General features: G+C 48.9%; 1 protein-coding gene and 1 long non-coding RNA gene across 13 annotated transcripts in view; one reads left to right on the top strand and one right to left on the bottom strand.

Moving 5' to 3' along the window:
- Nucleotides 1-9,472, bottom strand: part of LOC141568278 (uncharacterized) — a 77,779-nt gene extending 68,307 nt beyond the window's left edge. For all 10 annotated transcript variants that reach the window (XR_016018254.1, XR_012491394.2, XR_016018255.1 and 7 more), the window contains exon 1: nt 9,086-9,472. This is a non-coding gene — a long non-coding RNA (uncharacterized LOC141568278). The remainder of the gene's footprint in view (nt 1-9,085) is intronic.
- NR2F2 (nuclear receptor subfamily 2 group F member 2) lies at nt 7,967-20,831 on the top strand. 3 transcript variants are annotated; one of them, XM_019726682.3, is made up of 4 exons: nt 13,257-14,538; nt 15,743-15,912; nt 16,155-16,682; nt 19,363-20,831. In XM_019726682.3, the coding sequence occupies exons 3-4, from the start codon at nt 16,172-16,174 to the stop codon at nt 19,635-19,637; spliced, it is 786 nt and encodes a 261-aa protein (XP_019582241.1). In that variant the 5' UTR covers nt 13,257-14,538; nt 15,743-15,912; nt 16,155-16,171; the 3' UTR covers nt 19,638-20,831. The 3 variants fall into 3 exon arrangements, with proteins under 3 accessions (XP_019582239.1, XP_019582241.1, XP_019582240.2); XM_019726680.3 differs by lacking the exons at nt 13,257-14,538; nt 15,743-15,912 and adding an exon at nt 7,967-8,443; XM_019726681.3 differs by lacking the exon at nt 15,743-15,912 and having other exon boundaries at nt 13,963-14,538.
- The last annotated feature ends 1,753 nt before the right edge of the window (nt 20,832-22,584 follow it).

The following is a 22,584-nucleotide window of genomic DNA, read 5'->3' as shown; positions in this document are numbered from 1 at the left end:
AAAGCTTGTGATGATATGTTGTTAAAACTTGCTTAAGGTTCAAAATTTATATGTAAAACTGAAGTGTCCCATCTTAGTAGGTAGTTAAGATGGAAAAAACCCTCTCTACTTTGAAAAAAAAAACAAAAACATGCCTATATTTTCAATACACTGAATCTTAAGGGTATTTTTTGTTTTGTTTTTTTTGTTTCATTTTGTTTTGTTTTGTTTTTTAAACCTCTTTAGCCTATCTATGTAATGTTTTTGTTTTTGCTTGTCGGGTTGGGGGGTAGAGAACCTCACCTCATCATTGCCTGAACATACAAATTTGCACACAGAAATAAAGGTTGTTTTTCAATTTAATAATGCATTAAGGTATAAAGGCAAGACGATCTGAAAATAGTTTTTAATCTCAAAAATCCACTCTGTTAACAATAGACAGTGTGTGAAGACAAAAACCCAGATACCGTAACGCCAAAGCCAAGAGACAGAAGGACACGGATATAAACCATACCCAACAGCTGCCCTATTTAAGTTTATCTCGGGTAAAGTTTCTTCTAGTTTATTAAGAAAACTTTATATGTTCCTGTTACTTTAGAGTAAACATCACACCTCTTTTCTGTGAGTAGAATTTTTGTTCACTGGTTTTTAAAGGGGGGTGAATAATTCTTGCATATTAGCTAATGCTTTTTAAAGTTCTTAAGCATGAAAGACAGGGTAAATGATAAAAAAAGAAAAAAGACAGGGTTAAAAGCTCCTATATAAAGATATCCATCCACAGCCAAGCTAGTTGCAATTTTAAGACTTGTTGGGAAAGAAGACTACGTTGGAGTGTTTATGAGTGTGCTTGTTTTTAACAGAACCTGGGAAATTTAAATAGTAGCTCTTCAATAACTGGACAAGCACACTTTCTGAAAAAGATCTGATGCCTTTGAATTTGTTTTTAATTTATAGACACTGTAGATTTCAGCAAAGTAGGATATCATTTTAAAAGCCATTAAAAGAACCAAAATTATATGAAAAATCAATGACTAAATAAGCATAAGTCAGAGGAGACTAAGAAAAAAAAATCTTTTTAAACCACCCCTCTCTCCCTGTCCAAATTTCACAATGCTAGCTTCTTTCTAATTGCTTGATAATACAGCAACAAAAGTATATGCAAATAAAAATTTGCAACATAAATTTGGGAATCAATAAATAAGTTATTCATCTACTTTCTGCAGAGAAAAAGGCTGCCTAATTTTCACTTCTTCTTCCTGACATGTGATGTGATGTGGTCCTGTCAAGAAATACCCAATGTGACAGTTTTCACAGAAGTCAGTATTCCCTGCCTTTTACGTTTTCACTTTTGCTTTAAACTATGTGAAGTGGTATCATCTCAATCAATTTGCCTCAGTCAGGCACATTGTAATCTCTTTGATAAGGTTGATTAATTTCTTATAAATTGTCATGGACAAATAGGAAAAGTACCTTTCTCTATCCTGTGTTTAAAATTAATAAATATATAAATTGTATTTAAATGTTACACTCTGTAAACTCTCCAGCAGACACTTCCTTTGGTCAAGGAGCTGAATATTATGTTTAACAGCCTACTCTTAATTTTGCACATAACTCTTTTATTTTTAATGTGTACCTTCAACATTTCAAGAAGTCAGCCTTTTAAGAGGAGAAATGCAGTTGATTATTAAATAATTAGTCATATTTTCTAAAGTCACACCTAAGTTTTCACTAGTATAGCAGCGTGTCTGTCTCTGTCCTTCCTCTTACTTCTCTCATCATATGCTTTATGTTGAAACTGGGTTTTTCCGCCTTCTAAAAACCAATATAGTCCATAAATTATTTTTCTCCTGAAATTCACCTTGAATCTGTGGTTGAGGGAAATTAAAGCAGGTAAATCCCCCTTTTTGTTCTGTTTGTGTTTTCTTTAAGTACATGGATGCAACTAATTAACAGTATTAATTTCTCTGGATATTTGCCTTACTAACACCTTCACATTTAAATGGCTGACACTTGATACCATTTGATTAATGCTTTTCTCGATGTATCAAAAATGAATTGTCATTTTAAAGATTGCATTACCAGGTTCTTGAGAAAGAGAAACACACAGAATCAGGCGATCTTTCCTCACTCTGTCCACTTCTAAATAAGAACTGAGTCCCCATGGCTTCAGAGGTCATTTTAGAACTTTCTCAGCAGGAGTAGCCTTGCAATATAATATTAAAAGCATGGATAGCCCACATCAGACTTGGTTAAATGGTCAACACGCTCCTTATCACCTTTAGCTAAAGTCTATTTTCTTTATAGTGTTCAACTCATTGAAAAGCAAAATGCACAGAGCAGCGTATTGTTGAATTTTTAAATCAATGTATCAGGCAAAAGATGCTCATCTTTCATTTAAATGCCCTGCCAAAGCTACCAAACTGAAAATTGACATTCTTACTTTGAAGAGTCTTTCTATGACTCTGCAAGGTACAATGGCTTTACCATTGCCAAGTTGCTTCAGCTTGTATTTCAACAATAGCGATGGCTCCAAGGGGCTCTTCGAGACCCCCAGCATGTACACATGAGTGACAGCCTCTAGCTAGTGCCTGGTATATGGACCTTTAATCCATCATGGGATTAAACACATGGGATTCTAACACCATAAGAATATACACATGCCCAAGTGCAGTCACCTTATATACGTATGTAATACACATAACTATTACATAACTACGCATTTAAATGCCACCAGGGTGGAAGCCAGCAGAATATATCCTAATCTTATCCAGATTTTATGGCTATAATTTGGCTGCTGACAAGATTCTAAATTAGCTTAAGTGAAAGGAGGTAAAATATGTACTGAGTTTGGGGTATTTTTTAACCCCTCCCCCCACACACACACAATAATCTATTGTTGTACACATGTGAGAAATACTGTTTGAGTGAACTGGATGGTCAGTTAGATGGAAGAAAATATTTCTCTACATTATGTTTTCTTATTCCCCAAAGTCCATCTCCAAGACGTGAGCTGCCTTGATGGATGAGAGCGTTGTCACAGGAAGGGTGGGGGTGGGAGAGGACGAGAGAAGGGCCGAGAGCTCTAAAATCCTTGCAGCTAGAGGGGATTTCCCTCCCTCCTGCCCTCCCTTCTTTCCTTCTTTTCTTCCTTCCTTCCTTTTTTTATTGCTTTTTTTTGCTTTTTTCCTTTTTTTTTTTTGCTTTCTACAACCCCTTTGGTATATTAGCGTAGTTAACCTTCGCTGGCCAAGACCCAGAAGGGTTAATGGAGGTTTGGTTCCTGACAGCCCCCAGGGCAGCGATGTCCCAGCTCCATCGCAGGAATTAGAAGATTATCAGGGATGGAATTCGAGGCACCAATCACCTCACACCTGAACAGCTCGCTCCAAACCACTGGGAAAATCCATTAAAAAAAAAAAAATTCTCCCTTCTGGAAAACGATTAATTGGATCAGTAGTTATATGTCCTGTTGCACGGAGGAGCCAGATACGGTGGCCTGAACTGAATTCCTCCAGCTGCCAAGAAGATCGAGCAATTAGGGGAGAAATAAATTAAATAAATAAATAAATAAATAAATAAATAATCAATCAAGCTATCAGTTTCTCCAGGAAGAGCAGCTTTTTAGGAAAAACTCAGGAGCGGGAAAAGGAAGAAGAAACGAAAAAGATTTTCCCACTTCCTCACCTTGCGCCCCCCCAAAAAAAGAAAATTAGTGCCTTCCTGATTCTTTGCAGCTGTTTGAAACCTCAAGGTTGGTCCACAGTAGCCAGCGAGGCTCCCGCCTCCAGATATGCAAAAGCATCAGGATTTTGCTGCCTGAGTTCGGGGAGAAGGTGTTCCTCTCCCCCCCACCCCCAGTAAACTCCCCCCAAAGCCTTGCTAACTTCTGCAAACCCTGCAGCCTTTACACCTTTTCAGGTTCCTGCACCCCGCCTTGGGGCCCCATACCGACTGCCATTGCTGGAGGGTGGCTTTCATCCCCCCAAAGCTGGTTTCCCACCCTGGAGAGAACGGAGACGGCCTGGGAGCCTCGTTGCTGTGTGTCACCCTGCCCCTGCCTTCTTCCTCGGCCTCAGACTTCCTCCCACCTACCCTGGAGCCCGGAACCTGGAATCCACTCGCCCTGCGGTCCTCAGCGGGTTCCGCCACCCCGCGGCCGCTCTGGACACTGGTGGACGCGAGGGAGAAACAGCTGCCAGGCTGGGCCGCTGCATCCTCTTCACAGACATGCAAGGAGGCGAGGGAGAGAGATCTGTCCAGGAGAAAGTTCGGGGATGCTGCGGCCCCGCGGAGCAATGCAGCGCGTTTGGGCCACACCTTGACTCCAAGAGGCTGCCTGCAGAGAGCGCGCCGAGGGGGAACCTGCCTGGGTCCCCGCGCCGGGCCTGCGATCCACTCCAGTGGCCACCTGGCCACTGCCACTCGAGGCATGGAGCCCGTGGCTCCCAAACCCTCGGCCCCGCCGCGGCCCTCGCAGCCCTCACGCGTCCCCACGCAGCCGGTCGGTGGCGGATGCCCTGCCGCTCCATGCGCCCCGTCGAGGAGGAAGGGAAGAGGGCCTGCGCCCGGGAGCTCCCTGGCGGTGGTCGGGCCGCCCCCCTCGAGGCTCACTCCCCCCTCTCAGCCTCTCCAAATCCCTGAAAGCCCTGGCCCCCTTCGTCACCCCGGGGGCTTCTAATCACTCGGTATCGATTTCCCTAACTCTTTTCATCCCGTTGAAGACACATCTTAAAACACTCCAGCGCGGAGTGTGCTCTGGGCTTTATCCACACTAATAAAATGATTTACCCTTGTCTCTGCGCGCTCCGCACAGAGGAAAATCGTTCGAGCCCTGCTATTTGTGTGTGATCAGTAAATATTTAGTGCGGTGACATCCTCAGCTAGGCTTCGGATCGATTCGGGGCCCACCGGGAGGTTCGCACGGTCCGGGCGGGGCCGCGCCGGGCCGCCGAGGGGGCTCCTCCCGCCCTCGCCGCCGGCCGCTGATTTACGGCCTCTGCAACCAGCAAAGGGGGGGCGAAAGCGCGCCTGGAAAATTGGCTTTTCAACCTTTTTACTTTTGACATTCAGCCACCTCTCCAGGCTCTAATTCTCGCCCCTACTCCCCCCAGCCCGCCCCCGACCCAGGGCGCCCTGTGCGCCCCGCGCGCCCTTCGTGCTGCCGCGCACCGCGCTCTCGCCCCCGCGGCCAGGGAACCACCTATCACAGCCCTGCGCTGCGACGCGGGGAGGCCCAGGCCCTGCTCTGGGGGTCGTGGCCTTCGGGCCAGATGCACTCCGCCCGCCCACACCTCAGAGGGCGGAGACGCGGTGGAGAAGCCCCGCGCTGTTTCCCCCGAACCTTGATCAGCTCTCCTCGCTACCTTTTCTCCAGCCCCCGGTCATTCCCCCATTTCTGCGGCTGGGCCTCGACGTCCCTGGGCCAGATGGCGTCGGGTGGCAACTTTACTTTCCTCACCGAGGAGCTCCCGTTTCCTTAGAAGCGAAAAAGCGCTTAGCTTGAAGGTGCTGGAAGGGGGCCTCCTACCCAGATCTTGGCTGCCAGAAGGCTGCGGCCGCGACAGTGGCAGTGTCCGTGCCTCCCGGCCCTGCTGGTCTCCCCTTATCTCAGGGCCTTGCCCTGCACCTAGCTCCCAAGCAAAGGCCCGACCCAGAGCGGGCCTCCGCACGCACTCGCCACCTCCTGCGGGACCCTCCACCTGGGACGGCCACGTTGTCCGAGGAGGAGAACGTAGCCCAGGCCCCTGGGCTTCTTCCACCCGGGACGCTGTCGCCCACCTGTTACCGGGCCTGTCCCTCTCACCTGGGGCCCGGGCCTCTGCAATTCCCGGGGGAAGACAGTGAGCGACCTTGCGGGGCCCACGCACCCTCCCTGACGCTACTGCCCTCTCCTTTGTCTCACACATGATTTTCTAAACCGCCTTATCTGCAGACTATATCTTTATACTAATGCATACTTAATTGGTCCGTCTTGACTGTCCTTATAAAACAATTTAATTAGGGTGCTTTCTTGCTTTGGAGAGCAAAGGAAAAAAATCTGCCCAGCGCTCATTGTATTTAGCACCAATACAGGCAGAAAATGTAGCACAAGTTTTTGGTTGAAAGAGCACCTCTATGCCCATTGAAGGGCGTTGATCCGAAAAGGCAGAAAGGACAAGTAAAATCGATTTGAAGCGACCCTCTCTGTCCCTTTCACACCATTCAGAAACTCCATTCCTTCTAAGACAAAGACCAGCGCCTTGGGAATTCTCAGGGAAAAAGCCTAGGGCACTTTTTAAGAATCCTCAATATTGCACTTAAAACCCGCTCTCGGAGCGGTGCCCCCAGTGCGGGTTTCACAGGCACCCCCTCGGAAGCGCCCGGTGGTGTGGCTGACAACCCCCACTCGTCCGGGCCTCGGCCTTCGCACCAGGCCAGACCAGCCTTTTGGGGTTAGTGCAGCCCTCACCTTTGACCCCCGAGAACGGAGAGCCTGCCAGAGGGTGCGGAGCCACCATTCAGGCCGAAGTGAAAACAAAACAAGAAAATATTTCTCTACTCCCAAACCCAGGGACACCGGCGGGGGTTCCGCCGCCTGAGCCACCTTACCCAGTAACCACCTCCACCCTCAACTTTTTTTTTTTTTCTTCTTCTTCTGTTTGCAATGAACTGCCCTAGCCACCTCTGAAGGAGAAAACTGAAGTTGTCAGGGCTGCATCGCCGGGTTGCAGTGAGTTGTCCTGCATTAGAAACCCGCACGCCAGGCTATCGGACAGGCGCCCAGGCTGACGAAGGCGGTCATCCATCAGACCTGGCAGGGAAGGGAGGAGGGAGAGGAAGGGAGAAGAGAGGCTGGGCTGTGATCACCTTCACCTGCCCCGAGCCCAGCCCCCTGTTCAACTGCCCCTCGACCTTCTCGGCTGGGGTTAAAGGAGGCGGGGACAGAAAAGGAGGGGGCACCCCCCGAGTTACCCCAGTGGCCCCCTCCCAGAGGAGCCTCACCATCCATCCATTCGGTATAACTGATGAGACAAACCGCAAGAAAAAACTTCTGTAGCCCATATTTATGGTATTAATGAATAGTTAAAAAAAGATTTACACGTCTTATGATCAATATTCTGAGTTATTTCCCTCAAAGTATATAATTACAGTGTCTTCAGACTTTTCATCATTGTTTGAGGTGGCAAAACCATTTGTAATTTTCATTAGCCAGTAAACATGTAATTAACATTCAGCGCTGTGTTTAACTTAATTCCTGTTTAAGACCAGGACAAGAAACAGCCAAGAGCTCTAGTTCCATTTGTCAAGTCTGACATACATCTTACCATAACAGTTTCCTAAAATAAAAGATCCGTGTTTCCCCATTATTCTTCTCTTAAAACAAAACAAAACAAAAATCCATTAGTTAAAACTGTATTAAACTGCGAAAGGCAGCACACTTTATTCTCATTTTCTCTAGTTATTGTATTCCTGCTTCCTTTATTCATTTTTTGGGGGGGTGGAGGAAAGGAGGGGTGAATTAAGCATCCATTATCTGAAGACAAGAAATGGGGAACCCCTCCCCCCCAAAGAAATAGGTTTCCTCTTCAGGAAAGCTCTAGAATGGGGACTGGGGAAAGGGGGGCAGGAATCTACAGGGAAGAGAAAAAAAATCACTTGGGGGAACTTGAGTTAAAAGTAGAAAATGAGGATTCCAACGGATTCCCAGGAAAAAACGTTGCCCTCCTATTTCAAGTTCTATCTTTGATCCAGGGTGAGGGGAGCCAGTCTGCAAGGCTGCTGCTTTTCCCCCTCCTCTCCCACCTCTGTTTTTTTCCAACTTGCTTTAGGATTAACCGCCATCCCTCTCGACCCCAAACAGTGGAATTTGGCTGTGCCTCGGGTCGTCTTGCTTTGCAATATCGCCTAGAGTTGTTGGCAGTTTTCTGCTGAGGCTGAGCCGTTTGCTCCAGCCTCCGACTAAACTCATTAAGTTGGGAGATTTTTTTCAATTGGACGGGTGTTTTTAAAGTCTCGTCTTTCCAGCCCCAAACAAGGTGTAACAACGCACTCTTCCTTGTAAGGAATGAGATGAGAGACGAGGATCACTCCAGACATCTCCTACCTACGGTTTGGGGGTTTTTTTCTTAAAGGCGAGGCTTGCATTCCTCAGCAGCTATGTACAAGCTCCCTGAAACCTCCTCTCTCTAAAGTTAGTGTGCAGGGTTTTCCAAGGCTGAGAGCGCCTGATACATGGGGAAGCATTTCCTTAAGGTGGAAGATCTTTCCTCTGGTTCCCTCCTCTCCTCTAGTGCCTACTTTTTATCAGTTTGCACAATCGCTTAGATAAACACCGAGGAAGAGAGTCTCTTTAATTATCAAAGACACATCTTTTCAGGGGTCCAACAAAGCGCTTATTTCACCCGCCAAACTAAAGGAGAGTTACTCCAGTTTAGAAGGAAGATGCAAGCGATTTGGGACCTTGAACAAAGCAAATATGGTTTTGGTATGTTTACTTACAGTATTTATTTCTCTCTCTCTCTCTCTCTCTCTCTCTCTCTCTCTCTCTCTCTCTCTCTCTCTCTCTCTCTCCTTTCTCACTTTCCTCCTTGTGCTCTGTGGGGTTGGGGGTGACTTGGGATTTTTCAAAAAAACGGATTGCTATCGTGTCTGAAATGCCTAGGACTGTGGTTTAAGGGGTTCGTGGAAGGGGGGACAGTCAATTCAATGCATTGCCATATTTTATTACATGTGTGTGAAAGGAGGGGGGGAGAGTGGGAAAATACAATTGCAAAGCTGCCAAAATATGATTAAACCAAAGCGTAAAGACTGCGGTGCCTCCCCTCTCTGCTCGTCCTGTCTGCTCAAACTCATCAGCTCCGATAGAGCAAACTGCAAACCAGTCCTCTACGCGTGTTTTTCCAAGCAATAGACGACTCGGTTTTCTAGCGAAGGAGCTGCTAGGCTCGCACTAAGTATCAGAATTTACTGTTCGATCTGCCACTGAGCTGCATTTTGCAACCTTGTGCAACTGACAGCCAGCCAGGCAGGGAGGGAGGCAAGCTGTGCCCGGCGCCCTCGGCCGCGGCTCGGGGAGGCGAGAGCTCGGCTAAGCTAGAAGGGGAACCGCAACGAGAAGGGTACTCACCATCGGGCGGGGTGATGGAGCTGGCGTGCGGATTTCAGGCAAACGTGTACCTTTTGGCTGTCTATTGCAACCGCGTCGGGCTGACTTTAAAAAGCAATTCTGGGCTCTGTCCAGAACGTTCAAGGAATGGTTCCTCATTTTTAAAAAGCCAGCGAGAGAGACGACAGAGACAGAGAAAGAAAAAAAGAGGAGGGGGTGAGGGGGACGCACAGAAACCCAGTTCAGGGGGAAAAAAAAATCATCACCTCTCCGCCAGTGACTCGGGAAACTCTAGAGGTGGTGAGATCCAGGTCCGGTCCGACCAAGCCAGAGCCAATTAATTTTAAATCCTGGAGAATTATTCAGATTAAAATGTACAGAAGTTTCATTCTCCTATGCCTACGTGAACCTCAAGTCGTTTCCCTTTAAGACCTTCTTTTCTTTTAAAGTTGAATTTTAGGCAGCGAGGACTCTTACACTAGGGGGCAGACAGATACTGTACTTGCTCCAATCTTAAGCAATTTTTTCCCTCCCAGCATATGCTCTGATTTAGCACTGTAAATTTTTCAGAGGACCCAACTCTGACAGCCCCTGGTGATTTTCAAAGTACCACAAGCCAGTGGTTAAAAATTGCATTGACTTGGAAGTTTAGAGGCATACAATGGCAGCCTCTTTTCCTATTCATGGAGCTCCAGTGGGGTGGGAGAGAAAAACACACACGGGCTGGATGGAGGGAAAGGAGGAATTGAATGAATCCTGGTGGACAGAACTGGTTTCTACTGAGTTCAGAGTTACACTCAGCATTTGGTGGGGTCTGTGTTCATAGCATGATTTAATCTCTGGAGAATCACAACCGTCAGGTCACTTTCTGTAAATATATATATATATGTAATATTCCTGGGCAGATTTTCTTTTTATTCCCAGAGTAAGACAAATGTTCTTCTAACTTTCTCCAGCCAAATTAAAGCTTGCCATTCTTCTCATTAAAATCAATTTACATCTGCAATAAAAGACTGGGTTGGGATTCTTTTTTTTTTTTTTTTTTTGAACAGTAACAATATATTGATATTTATCATTCAGTCTTAGAGCTGTTCAGAGGAAATGGGCATCTCTAAAAAAAGACATTTTAAAATAGTTCCCTTTTTCTTCTCAGTCTGCAGTCCTATGCAGTAACATTAACTGCTATATATATACATCTATAGGTATATAGTTATATATTGGTATATATGTGTAGATGTAGTTTTTTAATAGCATCTGAATAACTATGAATGAATCCTAAAATACAGAGTGAAACACTTCTCACTTCATGGCAGCTTTGTGGTCGTGTGCTTAGCCGGCTCCAGTCGTGTTGGAGATGGCTGGGAAATTCTTCATTTTAAATCTGAGCTCATCAAACCCCGAAGGTCTCTAAGTAGACTGGGAAAACTCTTCCTCCTCAAAAATGTTCCCACTCTATGTTTGTAAAGTGTGATCTTGCCTTGGAAGTATCTGTACAACCAGGCAAGATAAAGATTCCCCTATAACCAATTAGTCTCTCTTCTATTACATTGAGATGGGGGTGCCCACCAGCTTTCCTGTTTCAACCCCAGCCCCACCACAACTCTGCTAAGTTTGCCCCTAATCTACTGACATTTGTAAAATTAGTCAATTTCTCAAATTATGGAAATTGAAAGGTGAGGGGAGAAAACCTTCCCTGAAATAATTTCTTTTCCATCCTTCTTGTTCTCTTTAGGAGAAAGTTATAGTGAGTCTCTAATCAACCTGAAATTCTCAGCCTGGCTTCGCTTTGTGGCAATCGCTTTACTCACCAGGCTTATGATAGCTCAGTGTCCACTATAGAGTGTGTGTGTGTGTGTGTGTGTGTGTGTGTGTGTGTTTTAACAACCTTCAAATAATCCTAACACCTGCAGCTTTCGTGAAATATGTGATTTCAGAGGAGAAAGGGTGAGAGCTAAGGTTTCAGAAATAAAGCGGAAAGAGGATTTTTCCTTCCCTAAAATCTAGCCCCTATCTGCCTACCTCTCAACTTGGTCCCTACCTTTGTATTCTGCCTGTGTCTGTAAGGGATAGTGAATGCAAAATGCAATCTACACGTGACAGTTTTATGTACGGTTTATTTTCTTTTAAAAATTCGTCATCTCGGTTTTTTGAACTATCAAAGATGCTTTCCTCTGGTCGTTAATTACTGTTTCTATGTGTTCATGTTTTCTGCAGCTCACCGTGTCTTTTGTAAAATATTGTAATTGTTCATAAACCTAGTTGGCAAACCAGTTTACAGGGTTTTTTTTCTTGGTGCAAAATGTGTATGACGGAGTCACAGTTTTCGTCTGTGAATATGGAATAATCATAATCCACTAACTTGTCCTAACCCAAGAGAAAGTTTAGTGCATTGGAACAGAGTGCCTTCTGGGGTGCAGTTCTAGATGTTTGATGTTTAAAACCCAATGCCCTGGAATTCAGAGACACAACCTTCCAGATGATTCTAGCCCATTGAACAGAATGGCAGAGGCTTATGGAGTTGGTCTTATTGCACTGGCTCTCTTGACATAGGATATGGCTGGTGTGAGGTTCTTGTGAGTTGCTCTGGTCTTATTCCCAATTTAGGGCAGGATCTCTGGGTGTGTTTTAATGGCTATATGAATACTTTAAAGAAACTTGAGGAGCAAGAAAGTCCGTGCTCAACTGTTGTATGACCTAGAAGCATAGTGGCTGAAGTCTTTGTCTGTGTACATTGCCGAACGTGTGCGCTCACATGTGTGTTCAGAGGGTACGCGGGGAGTCTGGGAGGCTGCCTCTGCTTGTCCGTCAGCGGACAGGTCGGTCTTTTTCCCTCTCACCACCACTGGCTGCGTGGCAGGACGTTGGCTTGAGAGTTCGCCAAAACCAACGAAAGAGGCTAAAGTTGAGGAAAATTGATTTTAATAGCGTCATGACAATGAGATGAAGTCTATTTCTGCTTCTCAGCATCCGAGATGCTTTATTTGAGCAATTAAAATGTCAGGCCACATACCTGTGAAATGTTAACCCTACAAAGGAAAAGACAGAATGGCTCTTTTCCTCTTTAAGAAAAAAAAAAAGTCACTAAACCCAGCAAGTGATAAGAGTTGACTGAGAAAAGCGTCTCCCATCACCCGGATTTGGCCAAATCTTTCGTTTGGAAAATGCCTGCAAGCTCGGGTCGCGGCACCTTCCCACCCCCACCCACTACCCCTCTGCAAAGAAACCAGGGAACTTTTCTCTTTCTCTGGCGTCGTGCGCCGGGAGTCCCGGGTGGTGCGCGAGCGGCGGATTTCGTGGCATCGCCAAGTTGCGAGAGGCGAAGTCCTCGATTCCATCCAAAGCCTTTCGCGGAGCCTTTAAGAGGCGTTGTGTGTGCGCGCCGCGCTCCTCTCCCCGCTGGGGCGGAAACCTCGGGTGCGGGGTGCGGGACGCGGAGAGCGCGGGGGCCGCGCGCCCCGGGCCGGCCCGAACCCATCCCCCGCTCGGGGGCGGCGGGGGCGCGGCCGCCCCCCTCCCCTCCCCCTGCGCCCCCCGCGCGCCCCGCGCCGCGGCCGCTACGCCGCTCGCGCTAGGACCGAGCTGAGCCCGCGGCCGCCATGGCGGGGCCGCCGCGCTCCGGCCAATGACGGCGAGGGGGCGGCGCGCGCGCGCCTGGCCAGGCCAACCCCGGCTGCTGCCTTATAAGGCGCGCCGTCGCCATGGCAACGTGCGCTAAGTTGCAGCAGTCGTGTCAAAGTTCACTATATAGAGAGCTCAGTGAGCTGATCGCGGAGAAGCCACTTCTGCCAGCCCCGGCGCCTATAAATCGCATTCCCTCCCGCGCCCCCCTTTTTAGCATATTTGATCACTTTGATTCTCTGTTCTTTTCTCTCCGCGGTGTGTGTGTGCGTGCGCGCGTGTGTGTTTTCTCCTCCTCCTCCTCTCCCCGAGTTGCCTCCTTTCTCCGGGTGCCGTGCTGCCTTTTTCCCCCCTCTTTCATTCTTTCTCTCCGTCTTTTTCTCCCCGCTCTGCGCACGAAGGATGTGCTTCTAGGTGGTGATCTGCCCTCCTCTCTCTCTTTTATCGTTTCTCCCGCGCCGCCGGCGAGTTGACTCTTTCCCTATGTGTGTGAGGCGGCGGCGGCAGCAGCAGCGGCTCCGGCGGCGGCAGCAGCGGCAGCAGCGGCTTCAGCGGCGGCGGCGGCGCTAGACCCGGCGGCTCCGGGCCCGACCCGGCGGCTTCGGCGGCGGCTCCGGCGGCTCCGGCGGCCCGCAGGGAGCGGCGAGCGGCCTCCATCCGGCGCAGGCGGGCGGCGGCGGCGGCCCAGCGCCAGGACGACGCCGCGCAGCGCCCGACGCGGACCACTTTGATGCTGATTCCCCCGGACCCGGGCAGCGCTCCGGCCACTCCGCGGGCCGCCGGCCTCCGCCCCGGCCTGCCCGGCCCTCCGGGCGCGCCCGCGACCGGCGCCTCCGCTCTGCTAGTCCTCCCGATTGCGATGGCTTTCCTGAATGGCTGACTGTGGGCTGCCCTGGACTTGGCCCCCGGACAGTCGCCTGTCCTCCTTTTCCTCCTGCTGCTCCGACTCTCCGGCACCGCAGCTCTGAGAGCGACAGCGTGAGCGAGAGAGGGAGGGAGCGAGTGAGAGCGAGCGAGGTCTTCGGAGAGATTTTTTTTTTTTCCTCCTACTTCTGTCTTGAAGCCAGACAATCGACTTGCAGCTCTCCCTCCCCTCCCTCTCTCTCCACGTTCTGCTCCCACTCGCTCTCCCCCGGCCCCTTCCCCTCCCCTCCCGGCGGAAAGCCCCCCGAAACCAACCAAGCTGAGCCGAGGGACACAAACAAAACAAACACACCGGGCCAGACAAGCCATCGACAAAACTTTGCAAAAGCAGAAACAAAAAAGGAAAAACTAACCAACCTCAACCAACCAGCCCCCCCCTCCGAGCCCCTGGGGCGCCCTCCGCGCCCTCCCGCACCCGCGCGCACACAAAAGGCGGCGCGCCGGAGCCCGCGACCCGGGAGCAGGAAGTCCGGACGCGGCCCCCATAGATATGGCAATGGTAGTCAGCACGTGGCGCGACCCCCAGGACGAGGTGCCCGGCTCGCAGGGCAGCCAGGCCTCGCAGGCGCCGCCCGTGCCCGGCCCGCCGCCCGGCGCCCCGCACACGCCACAGACGCCGGGCCAAGGGGGCCCGGCCAGCACGCCGGCCCAGACGGCGGCCGGCGGCCAGGGCGGCCCTGGCGGCCCGGGCGGCGACAAACAGCAACAGCAGCAGCATATCGAGTGTGTGGTGTGCGGGGACAAGTCGAGCGGCAAGCACTACGGCCAGTTCACGTGCGAGGGCTGCAAGAGCTTCTTCAAGCGCAGCGTGCGGAGGAACCTGAGCTACACGTGCCGCGCCAACCGGAACTGTCCCATCGACCAGCACCACCGCAACCAGTGCCAGTACTGCCGCCTCAAAAAGTGCCTCAAAGTGGGCATGAGACGGGAAGGTATCGGCCTCTCATTTCTCCCCCTCCTCGCCTGGGGTCCCGGGGCCCTGGGTGCGTTTGGCTAGCCTGCTCTGGGTAAGGACGCTGGAGCCCCCAAGCTCCTCTCTTCCCCTGCAGCTCGAAGGGGTTTTATACTAGAAGCAAGTTCTGCACTGGAGCCCAGACCCCCCAGATCCGCATGCTTTGGCCGACTGATCTCCTCCTCCACTCTCTCTTTGGGCCGTTTTCCTGATCTTTGCGTGGACTGCGAGTTCATTCGAGTTCGCCTTTCTGCAAAGGACGGGGTGGTGGTTGCTGCTGTTGTTGTTTTAAAGCCTGGTTTACTTCTCTCTCTCCTCTCAGTTTCTCTCTCTCTCTCTCTCTCTCTCTCTCTCTCTCTCTCTCTCTCTCTCTCTCTCCTGGTTTTTCCTGCATGTTCAACATATGTCCCTCCTCCCCACCCCTCTCCCCAGCCCCCACCCTCTCAAAAAAAACACACACACACAACCTGAGATTGTACTTTTGTACAGGAGGTTCAAATTACAAATGGCAATTTTATGCACTTCGCCGTATTAACGCTGCCGCCCGGGCCCCGCTCATGTGACCCTCCGTGGATTAACATTCTGCTAAAAAAAAAAAAATCCTCTATTTTCCTTTTTCCTTTCACTTTTGAAAGGAGGAGAGCGCGATAGGGAGTAGGGAAAGGGTGGGCGAGGGCCCTCGGCGGCTGCTTTCGCTCTGCGCGAGTTGGGTCTTTGTGATAGAAAATTTCGCCGAGTGCGGCGAGCCGGGCTCGGCCAATGGCGCGCTGGGCTCCGGGCGCGGGCTCCGGGCTGGGGCGAGCGATCTCCGGGGTTTCTTTGTGTTTCTGGGAGAGCGGATCTCCCGGTCCGGCGTCAGATAACAGCCCCGGCCCGAGCCTCCTCGGCTCTCCCCGGCCCTCCCGGGCCCTGCGCGGGCTGCGCCGGCCGCTTGCTCCCCGCCTCTCCCCGGCTTCCTCTCGCTGCGGCCGGCCTCTCTCCGCCCTCTCCCTCCGTCTCCCTTTCTCCGAGCACTGATTACGCTGCCGCCAGACCTCGGCTCTCTGCTCGTCTCTCACCGAGTCCCCGCCCGGCTGGGGCTGGGACTGCGGGGTTTGGGGGAGAGCCGTTCCGGGGCGGCCTCAGGCCGTCTGGGGTGAGCCCTTGTGTCTTTTGCAAAAGCGTCTCTCCCTCCCCCTCCCCAGACTCGCCCCTCCCGCTCCCTCTCCTCCAATCAATAAGAAATATCAGCTGTTTAGCAGTAAAGAAGAAAGATGTCCCCAGAATGCTACCTCCCACCCACCGTGCCGGGGACCCCGAGGCAAAGTGGCCAATTCTGGGTCCTCGGCGACCCAGCCCCGAGCGGGCCTCGGAGGCAAGTGTGCCGCTGTGACTGCCAGAGCTGGCCTGGGTGGTGGTTGGAGAGGAGTGCTGCCGGGCTCCCGGCGACTCCCAGAGCTGTGGGGCCTGGCATGCTCGTTGGAGGGGCCAGCCGGCCCGTCCTTTCTAGGCGCAGGGTCTGGGTCAGGTGGGGGTGGGGCTGGGGCAGGCCCTGCCAGGGGCGCTGGGGACCAAGGCTGGCCATTAACGTCGCACCGTCTCCTTTCCTCCCTACAGCGGTACAGAGAGGCAGGATGCCGCCCACCCAGCCGACCCACGGGCAGTTTGCGCTGACCAACGGGGACCCCCTCAACTGCCACTCGTACCTGTCCGGATATATTTCTCTGTTGCTGCGCGCCGAGCCCTACCCCACGTCGCGCTTCGGCAGCCAGTGCATGCAGCCCAACAACATCATGGGCATCGAGAACATTTGCGAACTGGCCGCGCGGATGCTCTTCAGCGCCGTCGAGTGGGCCCGCAACATCCCCTTCTTCCCCGACCTGCAGATCACCGACCAAGTGGCCCTGCTGCGCCTCACCTGGAGCGAGCTGTTCGTGCTGAACGCAGCGCAGTGCTCCATGCCCCTCCACGTCGCCCCGCTCCTGGCCGCCGCCGGCCTGCACGCCTCGCCCATGTCCGCCGACCGGGTGGTCGCTTTTATGGACCACATACGGATCTTCCAAGAGCAAGTGGAGAAGCTCAAGGCGCTGCACGTTGACTCCGCTGAGTACAGCTGCCTCAAGGCCATAGTCCTGTTCACCTCAGGTAGGAAGGAGCCCTGCCACCTCCCGCCCAAGGGCTCCCAGCCGGGAGTTAGGGCCCAGAAAACTTGGGAGTCCCCAGAGCCAGCCCAAGCTCCCCACTGAGAGGCCAAACTGTTGAGTGCAACTTGGAGTGAGAACTTTGCGTAGCTGCTGGGCCCCACCAGGCCTGTCGGGGAGAGGAGAGGAGAGGAAGGCTGGGCTGCAGGAGGATGCTCCAGACAGACTCTCAAGTGGGCCAAGGGGACGCCTCTCAGGCCTGCCCCCTCCTGCCAGGCTGGGATGCATCCCCCTGCTAACCTCCCTCAGCCCAGGCCCTCTGGGCCCGCTAAGCCTGTGGAATCTTCTCTGCCCCATGGTTCTGTCTGCCACCCTGGCTGAGCCTCTGGGAGATGCACTGGGCCGGTCTGGCATCATCGTGCAGGGGCAGAGTTTGCCTGTTAGCCCAGTAGGAGTTGGGGCCCCAGGCACGTCCAACCTGATGGCACCAGTTTTCCAAATCCTATTCTCATTAAGACAATGCAGACTGCCCTGAAGGGGCAAGAGGAAGAAAGGGGCATCATAACTCTTCAGCATGTCTGCAGGGGGTGAAGACTCTGGCCTCTTGCTTCTCCTGCCCAGGCAAACACTTAAGGCAATTTTCAAACAACCCAAAGTGTCTGCCAACTTGGGTTGGATATGAATGTTGCCGGAGATATAAAAACCATCATTGTCTGTATTATGAAATCTAATTAGTTTGCATGTAGTTTAACCTGTGTGGGTAATAGATCTAATATTAATTAACTCTTGAGACCAAATGAGTTTTGAAGGTGTTTGGCTTTCCACTCTGGGCCACACCTGAGCCTTTTGGCTGCCTCCAGGCTGCAAGTGCAGCCTAGCCCAGGTGGGTGGAAATCACCCCCACCCCCACCCCCACCTTCTTGTTCTAAGTTGTCAGCTGATCCCTTTGTCACAGCTGAGAGGGGAAAGGACTTCCTAATTCAGCATTATGACCATTTGGACAGTGGTGGGGCTTGCAACCTAGTCACCCACTGGTTTTTGTTTGTTTGTTTTTTCCAGCTTGAAATCAGGACACTAGGAGAGCTTTGTAGTTCATGTGGCAGACAAAAAGTCCACAATCTCTTCCTTATTGTTCGAAGGAAATCTGGGGACCCAAGTCATTCGCTGAATCTCTTGCAGGTTCTGAACCCTTAACCCACTGTCTTTCATACATTGGTGCCTTTTCCCTAAAACCCCACACAGCCACCCTAAAGTCTGCCCTCAGAAGTCCTTGGGTAATCAATTAAAGGGCAGTGTCTGGAGCTGTATGCAGAGGCTTGAATCTGGAGGCTTTTTCTCAGGGGACCTGTCATAGCTGGAACGTTTGCCTGATGCAAATGTACAAGCAGGGTATCCCCTACCCCACAGCCACCTTCAGCCTCACACCCCCACGACCCAGCCTATGATCCCAGATGATGGGTTGGCTGTTAATTTCTTGATATCATTGTTAGCTCTTAGCCTTACCCTTGGTCTTTCAAGGAAAGAAATGCCTAGTACTGTCGTAACACTTTAATTCATTACTATTTGCAAAATGTAGAGGCCTATGTGGAGAATGCAAATCACCCCCCAAAGAGATAAAGGTTCCTGTTATCTGATTCAGAGGCCGATGCAGAGGGAAGGAATCCTGTGCAAACAGAGCTGTTCATTCCTGACCGTTCACACCTATACAGCCTGTAGCCATGCAGAGCCCCAGAGAGGATCCCATGTGTTCTGGTTCTTGGGGTGGAGGTGGCGGTGGCTGTTTTCGAAGATGTGTTTTGAGGTTCACAGAATGCATGTCTTATCTGGGGAGCCCCAAAAGGTCAGCTCACAACCTGCACCATCTTCCCTGAGAAGTGCCTCATTTCAAAGGCACGCATTGTCTTTTCACGTATCGGAAAAAGAAAAGTGTTTTCCTGAAGATAACGGGGAGGGGAATCCTTCTTGGAGGGACCTGCGTTTAAAAAAAAAAAATACGGGAGGGGTGGTAAGGAGAAAGAGAGAGAGAGGAGAAAAGGGGGGAAAGAAACAGCTCAAATGAACAGAGAGATCACAGTTTGCATGGCTGCCCTTCAATAGGCTAAACTGACAAGATCAGTTTTAAAGGGCCACTTAAATCAGTTTCAAAGACTGGAGAAAAATGAGTCGCCCTCTTTGGGGAGAATCTGAAGCTGGGTCGTGGACGCCATTACTCGGGGCTGAGCCAGGTTGTTGCCCCCCCCCCACACACACTATATAATTATAAGCCTAACTATTATTTACAGAAGAGGGGGGGAGGGGCACTGGCAGTTTGGGTTTCATCTGTTTGTCTCTCTGTTTACTGACTTGGGCCAGATTTCACCCAATGCACTTTGCTTGGGCCTCCCAGTGACCAAGCCTGAGGACCGGGACAGTGACAGCAGGCAGTGTACTGAGCTGTGTTTTATTTTTAAGCAAATAGCCCAGGACCATTGCATGCTCTCCCCGCCCCCACCCCCCAAGTTCTAAGTACATAGGCATTTGCTCCAACCCTGGTCGGGGCAGTTGGACAGCACTGTACACACACTTCATGTGACCCATTTCAAACCTCTTAATCTGATGACTAAATTCTTCTTTCTCTCTCTCCCTCTCTCTCTCTCTTTCTCTCTCTCCCTCTCTCTCTCTCTTTTTTTTAAACTTTCTTCCAGATGCCTGTGGTCTCTCTGATGTAGCCCATGTGGAAAGCTTGCAGGAAAAGTCCCAGTGTGCTTTGGAAGAATACGTTAGGAGCCAGTACCCCAACCAGCCAACGCGATTCGGAAAGCTTTTGCTTCGTCTCCCTTCCCTCCGCACCGTCTCCTCCTCAGTCATAGAGCAATTGTTTTTCGTCCGTTTGGTAGGTAAAACCCCCATCGAAACCCTCATCCGGGATATGTTACTATCCGGGAGTAGTTTTAACTGGCCGTATATGGCAATTCAATAAATAAATCAAAATAAGAAGGGGGAGCGAAACAGAGAGAAAGAAAAGGCAAAAGACTGGTTTGTTTGCTTAAATTCCTTCTGTAAGGAAGGATGTAAAAGGATGTTACAAGTTTGCTAAAAGAAGAGAGGGGAAGAATTTAATGGACTGTGAATTTCAAAAAAATTAAAAGACTGTCAAATGAACTTTTACAGAATGCATTAAAAAAAAAAAACTCCTGTGTCGGTCAGAACAACTTGCTACTTATCATTTTTGTATAAAAAGGAAATTAGTCTTTTTTCTTTTTTTGGTAAATTTTTGAAAAATATTGCTAAAAGTGCATTTAAGGAGATTGGGAGAAAATTAGCAGAATGGAGAAAGTAAGTCTTTTTTTTTTTTTCCAAATTATTAATTGTCCTGTGTCTATGTACCTCTAGCTGTTCTTTTTTGTACTTTCCTGGTTCCAAACCAGTTTATTCTGTGGTTCTTTAATAAGTTTTGATATAATCTTGGCTTCTTAAAAACTGTGTATCCTTAAAATATATGTTCTGCAAGAATTAAAACTGAGTCCATGAAAATATCATAGGAAGACATAAAACTTTAGAAGGCAACTCACAGATGATGGAAACGCACTTACAAGTGGTGACCAAAAAATTTAGGTGAAGTTGAGTGCTCTAATTTGAGAACTGGAGGAACCACATTACAACACTTAACTCCCCCTACCTGCCCCCCAAAAAGACACCATGACAAACCTAGCTTTTTAAAAAATATTTTAAGAAAGAGAATGAACTGTGGAATTTATTGGCAGCCAAGGAATGTGTCCAAGACACACGCTGAGGTTTTGAATAAAAAGTGAACTTTTGTAATTTGAATTGGGTCCCGCTTAGTTCTTGAATTGTTATGAAAATCCTATATCTGTTTGTATATTTGCAAACCCTTTGTATTATAATTGTTGATATTTTCCCTTTTTAAAAAAATACCATTGAAATCAGCATGACAAAATAACACTGTTGGCACTTATAGGTAATGTGATTGATTCAGTATCTTAGAGTTTACAGTTTGTGTTTTAAAAAAAACTGAAGGTTTTTTTTTTAAGTGCAACATTTCTGTATACTGTAAAAGTTATAATAACTGAACTGTTTGGTCGAGTCTTTGTGTGTTATATTCCAAGGAAAATTGAAAGTATTCAGAAATTAAAATATTATTTGATATCTGAAACCTGTTTGGTTGTCCCCACTCACTGTATTTCTATGAAGAGCCCCTGTGAGCTCTTGCTGAGCGGGGCTGGGAGGTCCATTTGTTTTTGAGCCTGAGTCAGTTTGTTCAAAGGTGGACTAGTGTATTTGTCTGCTTAATTTGGGTGTGTGTGTGGGGGAAGCTGCAGTTAATGGTTTATCTATGGTTTAGGAAGTGCCATACTGATATAGTAAACCACCCCCATTCACCTAATCCTCTTTTTAATTAAAAATGGATTTTCCAGGAAAAAAAAAAGGCCCTTATATTTGTCACACTTAAGTGCCTGCTTAGGGAAGGTATTGTGAAAGTATTAGAAATCTTGAGATCAGTATCTATTTTATGATCAGAAAAAAGTGTTTTGTACATTTCTGACAGTTATGTAGAAGACGGTGCAAGCAAGCTAATCACGGTATTGTAAATAGAGGGCAGTTGTTTGCAATGAGTTTTTCCTGAAGTAGGTGTGATTTTTTAAACATATTCTGTGGTTCTCATCTAGCGTGGTTGTTGAGAGATTTCAAATTCAGTGATACAGCTTCCAGCGCTGAAGGGTCTGTTTTTAATGTATATATAACCCGCAGTTGGTCTGCCTATCCCCTCCCCCCTTACGTTCATTCTGTGAGAGCATGACCACAGGTCAAGAGAATCTTTTCCATTGGAGTTATGTACATAAAAACACATCGACATTTTGACATTTCAGATTGTGTAGATACAATCTGTACTGCTCTTGGGATCCTTTGTCCTTAGAAGCCAAATGAAGAAAAAGGAGAGAGAGAGAAAGAGAGAAAGAAGGAAGGAAACTTTACAGGGTATGCTGACTTGGAAGTAGGAACTATTTTGTCTTGGAGTCTCTTTTTTTTTCCCTCCCCTCTTTCTCTTTTCCTGGTTTGGAGAAAGCTCAGTTCGTGGGAGCTTGCAGTTTGGTTCCTATTGAGGCTTTCCACCACCTTCCTCCCCATATTTCACTATGTTATGTGGTTTAATTTTAAAAGGGGAGGGTGAAAGAAAAGGGGTCATTTTGTAAAGCGTATCAAACTTTGATGCTCAGTTCTAGTCAATACATGTAGACGAGAAAAATCTGTCTGATTTGTGCATTTGAGCAGTTCTCCATCTGACCCTGAGCTTCTTTCTGTAGACGTATACATACACAAATATAAGTGTGTTCTTACCACAGGATATCGCTGACCTTTAGATGGAGGTTTTGTAGGTTGTTTATTTTCTCCTCTTGCAAGTGCTATCCATGTGAGTGTGTGAAGTTTCTCTAATAAGTAAAACACAGGCCCTTTTCCTTCTTTGTTTTGTGTTAGTTTATTGTAAACAGCCATTTGTTGTAAATTATTATTGGCATTAAATTATAATTTATGATTTTCAAAGCAAAAGACAGTCCCTGTTTTATTATGCTTTAAGCATGTGTTCTAGACGTTGGGAATCTCACTAAGTTTCAGCAGTCAGCTTGGGGGCTGCGAGGGAGAAAAACAGGAACCCCAATTTTTCAAATGGTTAAAACAAAACCCCGTGTATATGTTTAGAGTGGCCGGAGGAGGATCTGTTTAGAGTCTTGAGCTTGGTTTAAGTTTATTGCATTTAAAGAAAGTTTTTCTTTTCACGCTGAGTTAGAACAAAAGATCTTTGCTGCGACTGAATTGGACAAAAGACGAGGGCTGGGACCCAGCGAGTGCGTTCTGTGTGAAATTGACGAGATCTTTAAAAAAAAAAAAAAAAAGCTGCTAAACATGGC

Source organism: Rhinolophus sinicus, chromosome 13 (genome assembly GCF_057876585.1).
Source record: "Rhinolophus sinicus isolate RSI-liver-muscle chromosome 13, RSI-T2T, whole genome shotgun sequence".
In the NCBI taxonomy this organism is placed as follows: domain Eukaryota; kingdom Metazoa; phylum Chordata; class Mammalia; order Chiroptera; family Rhinolophidae; genus Rhinolophus; species Rhinolophus sinicus.
This window is presented reverse-complemented; position numbering and strand designations above follow the sequence as displayed.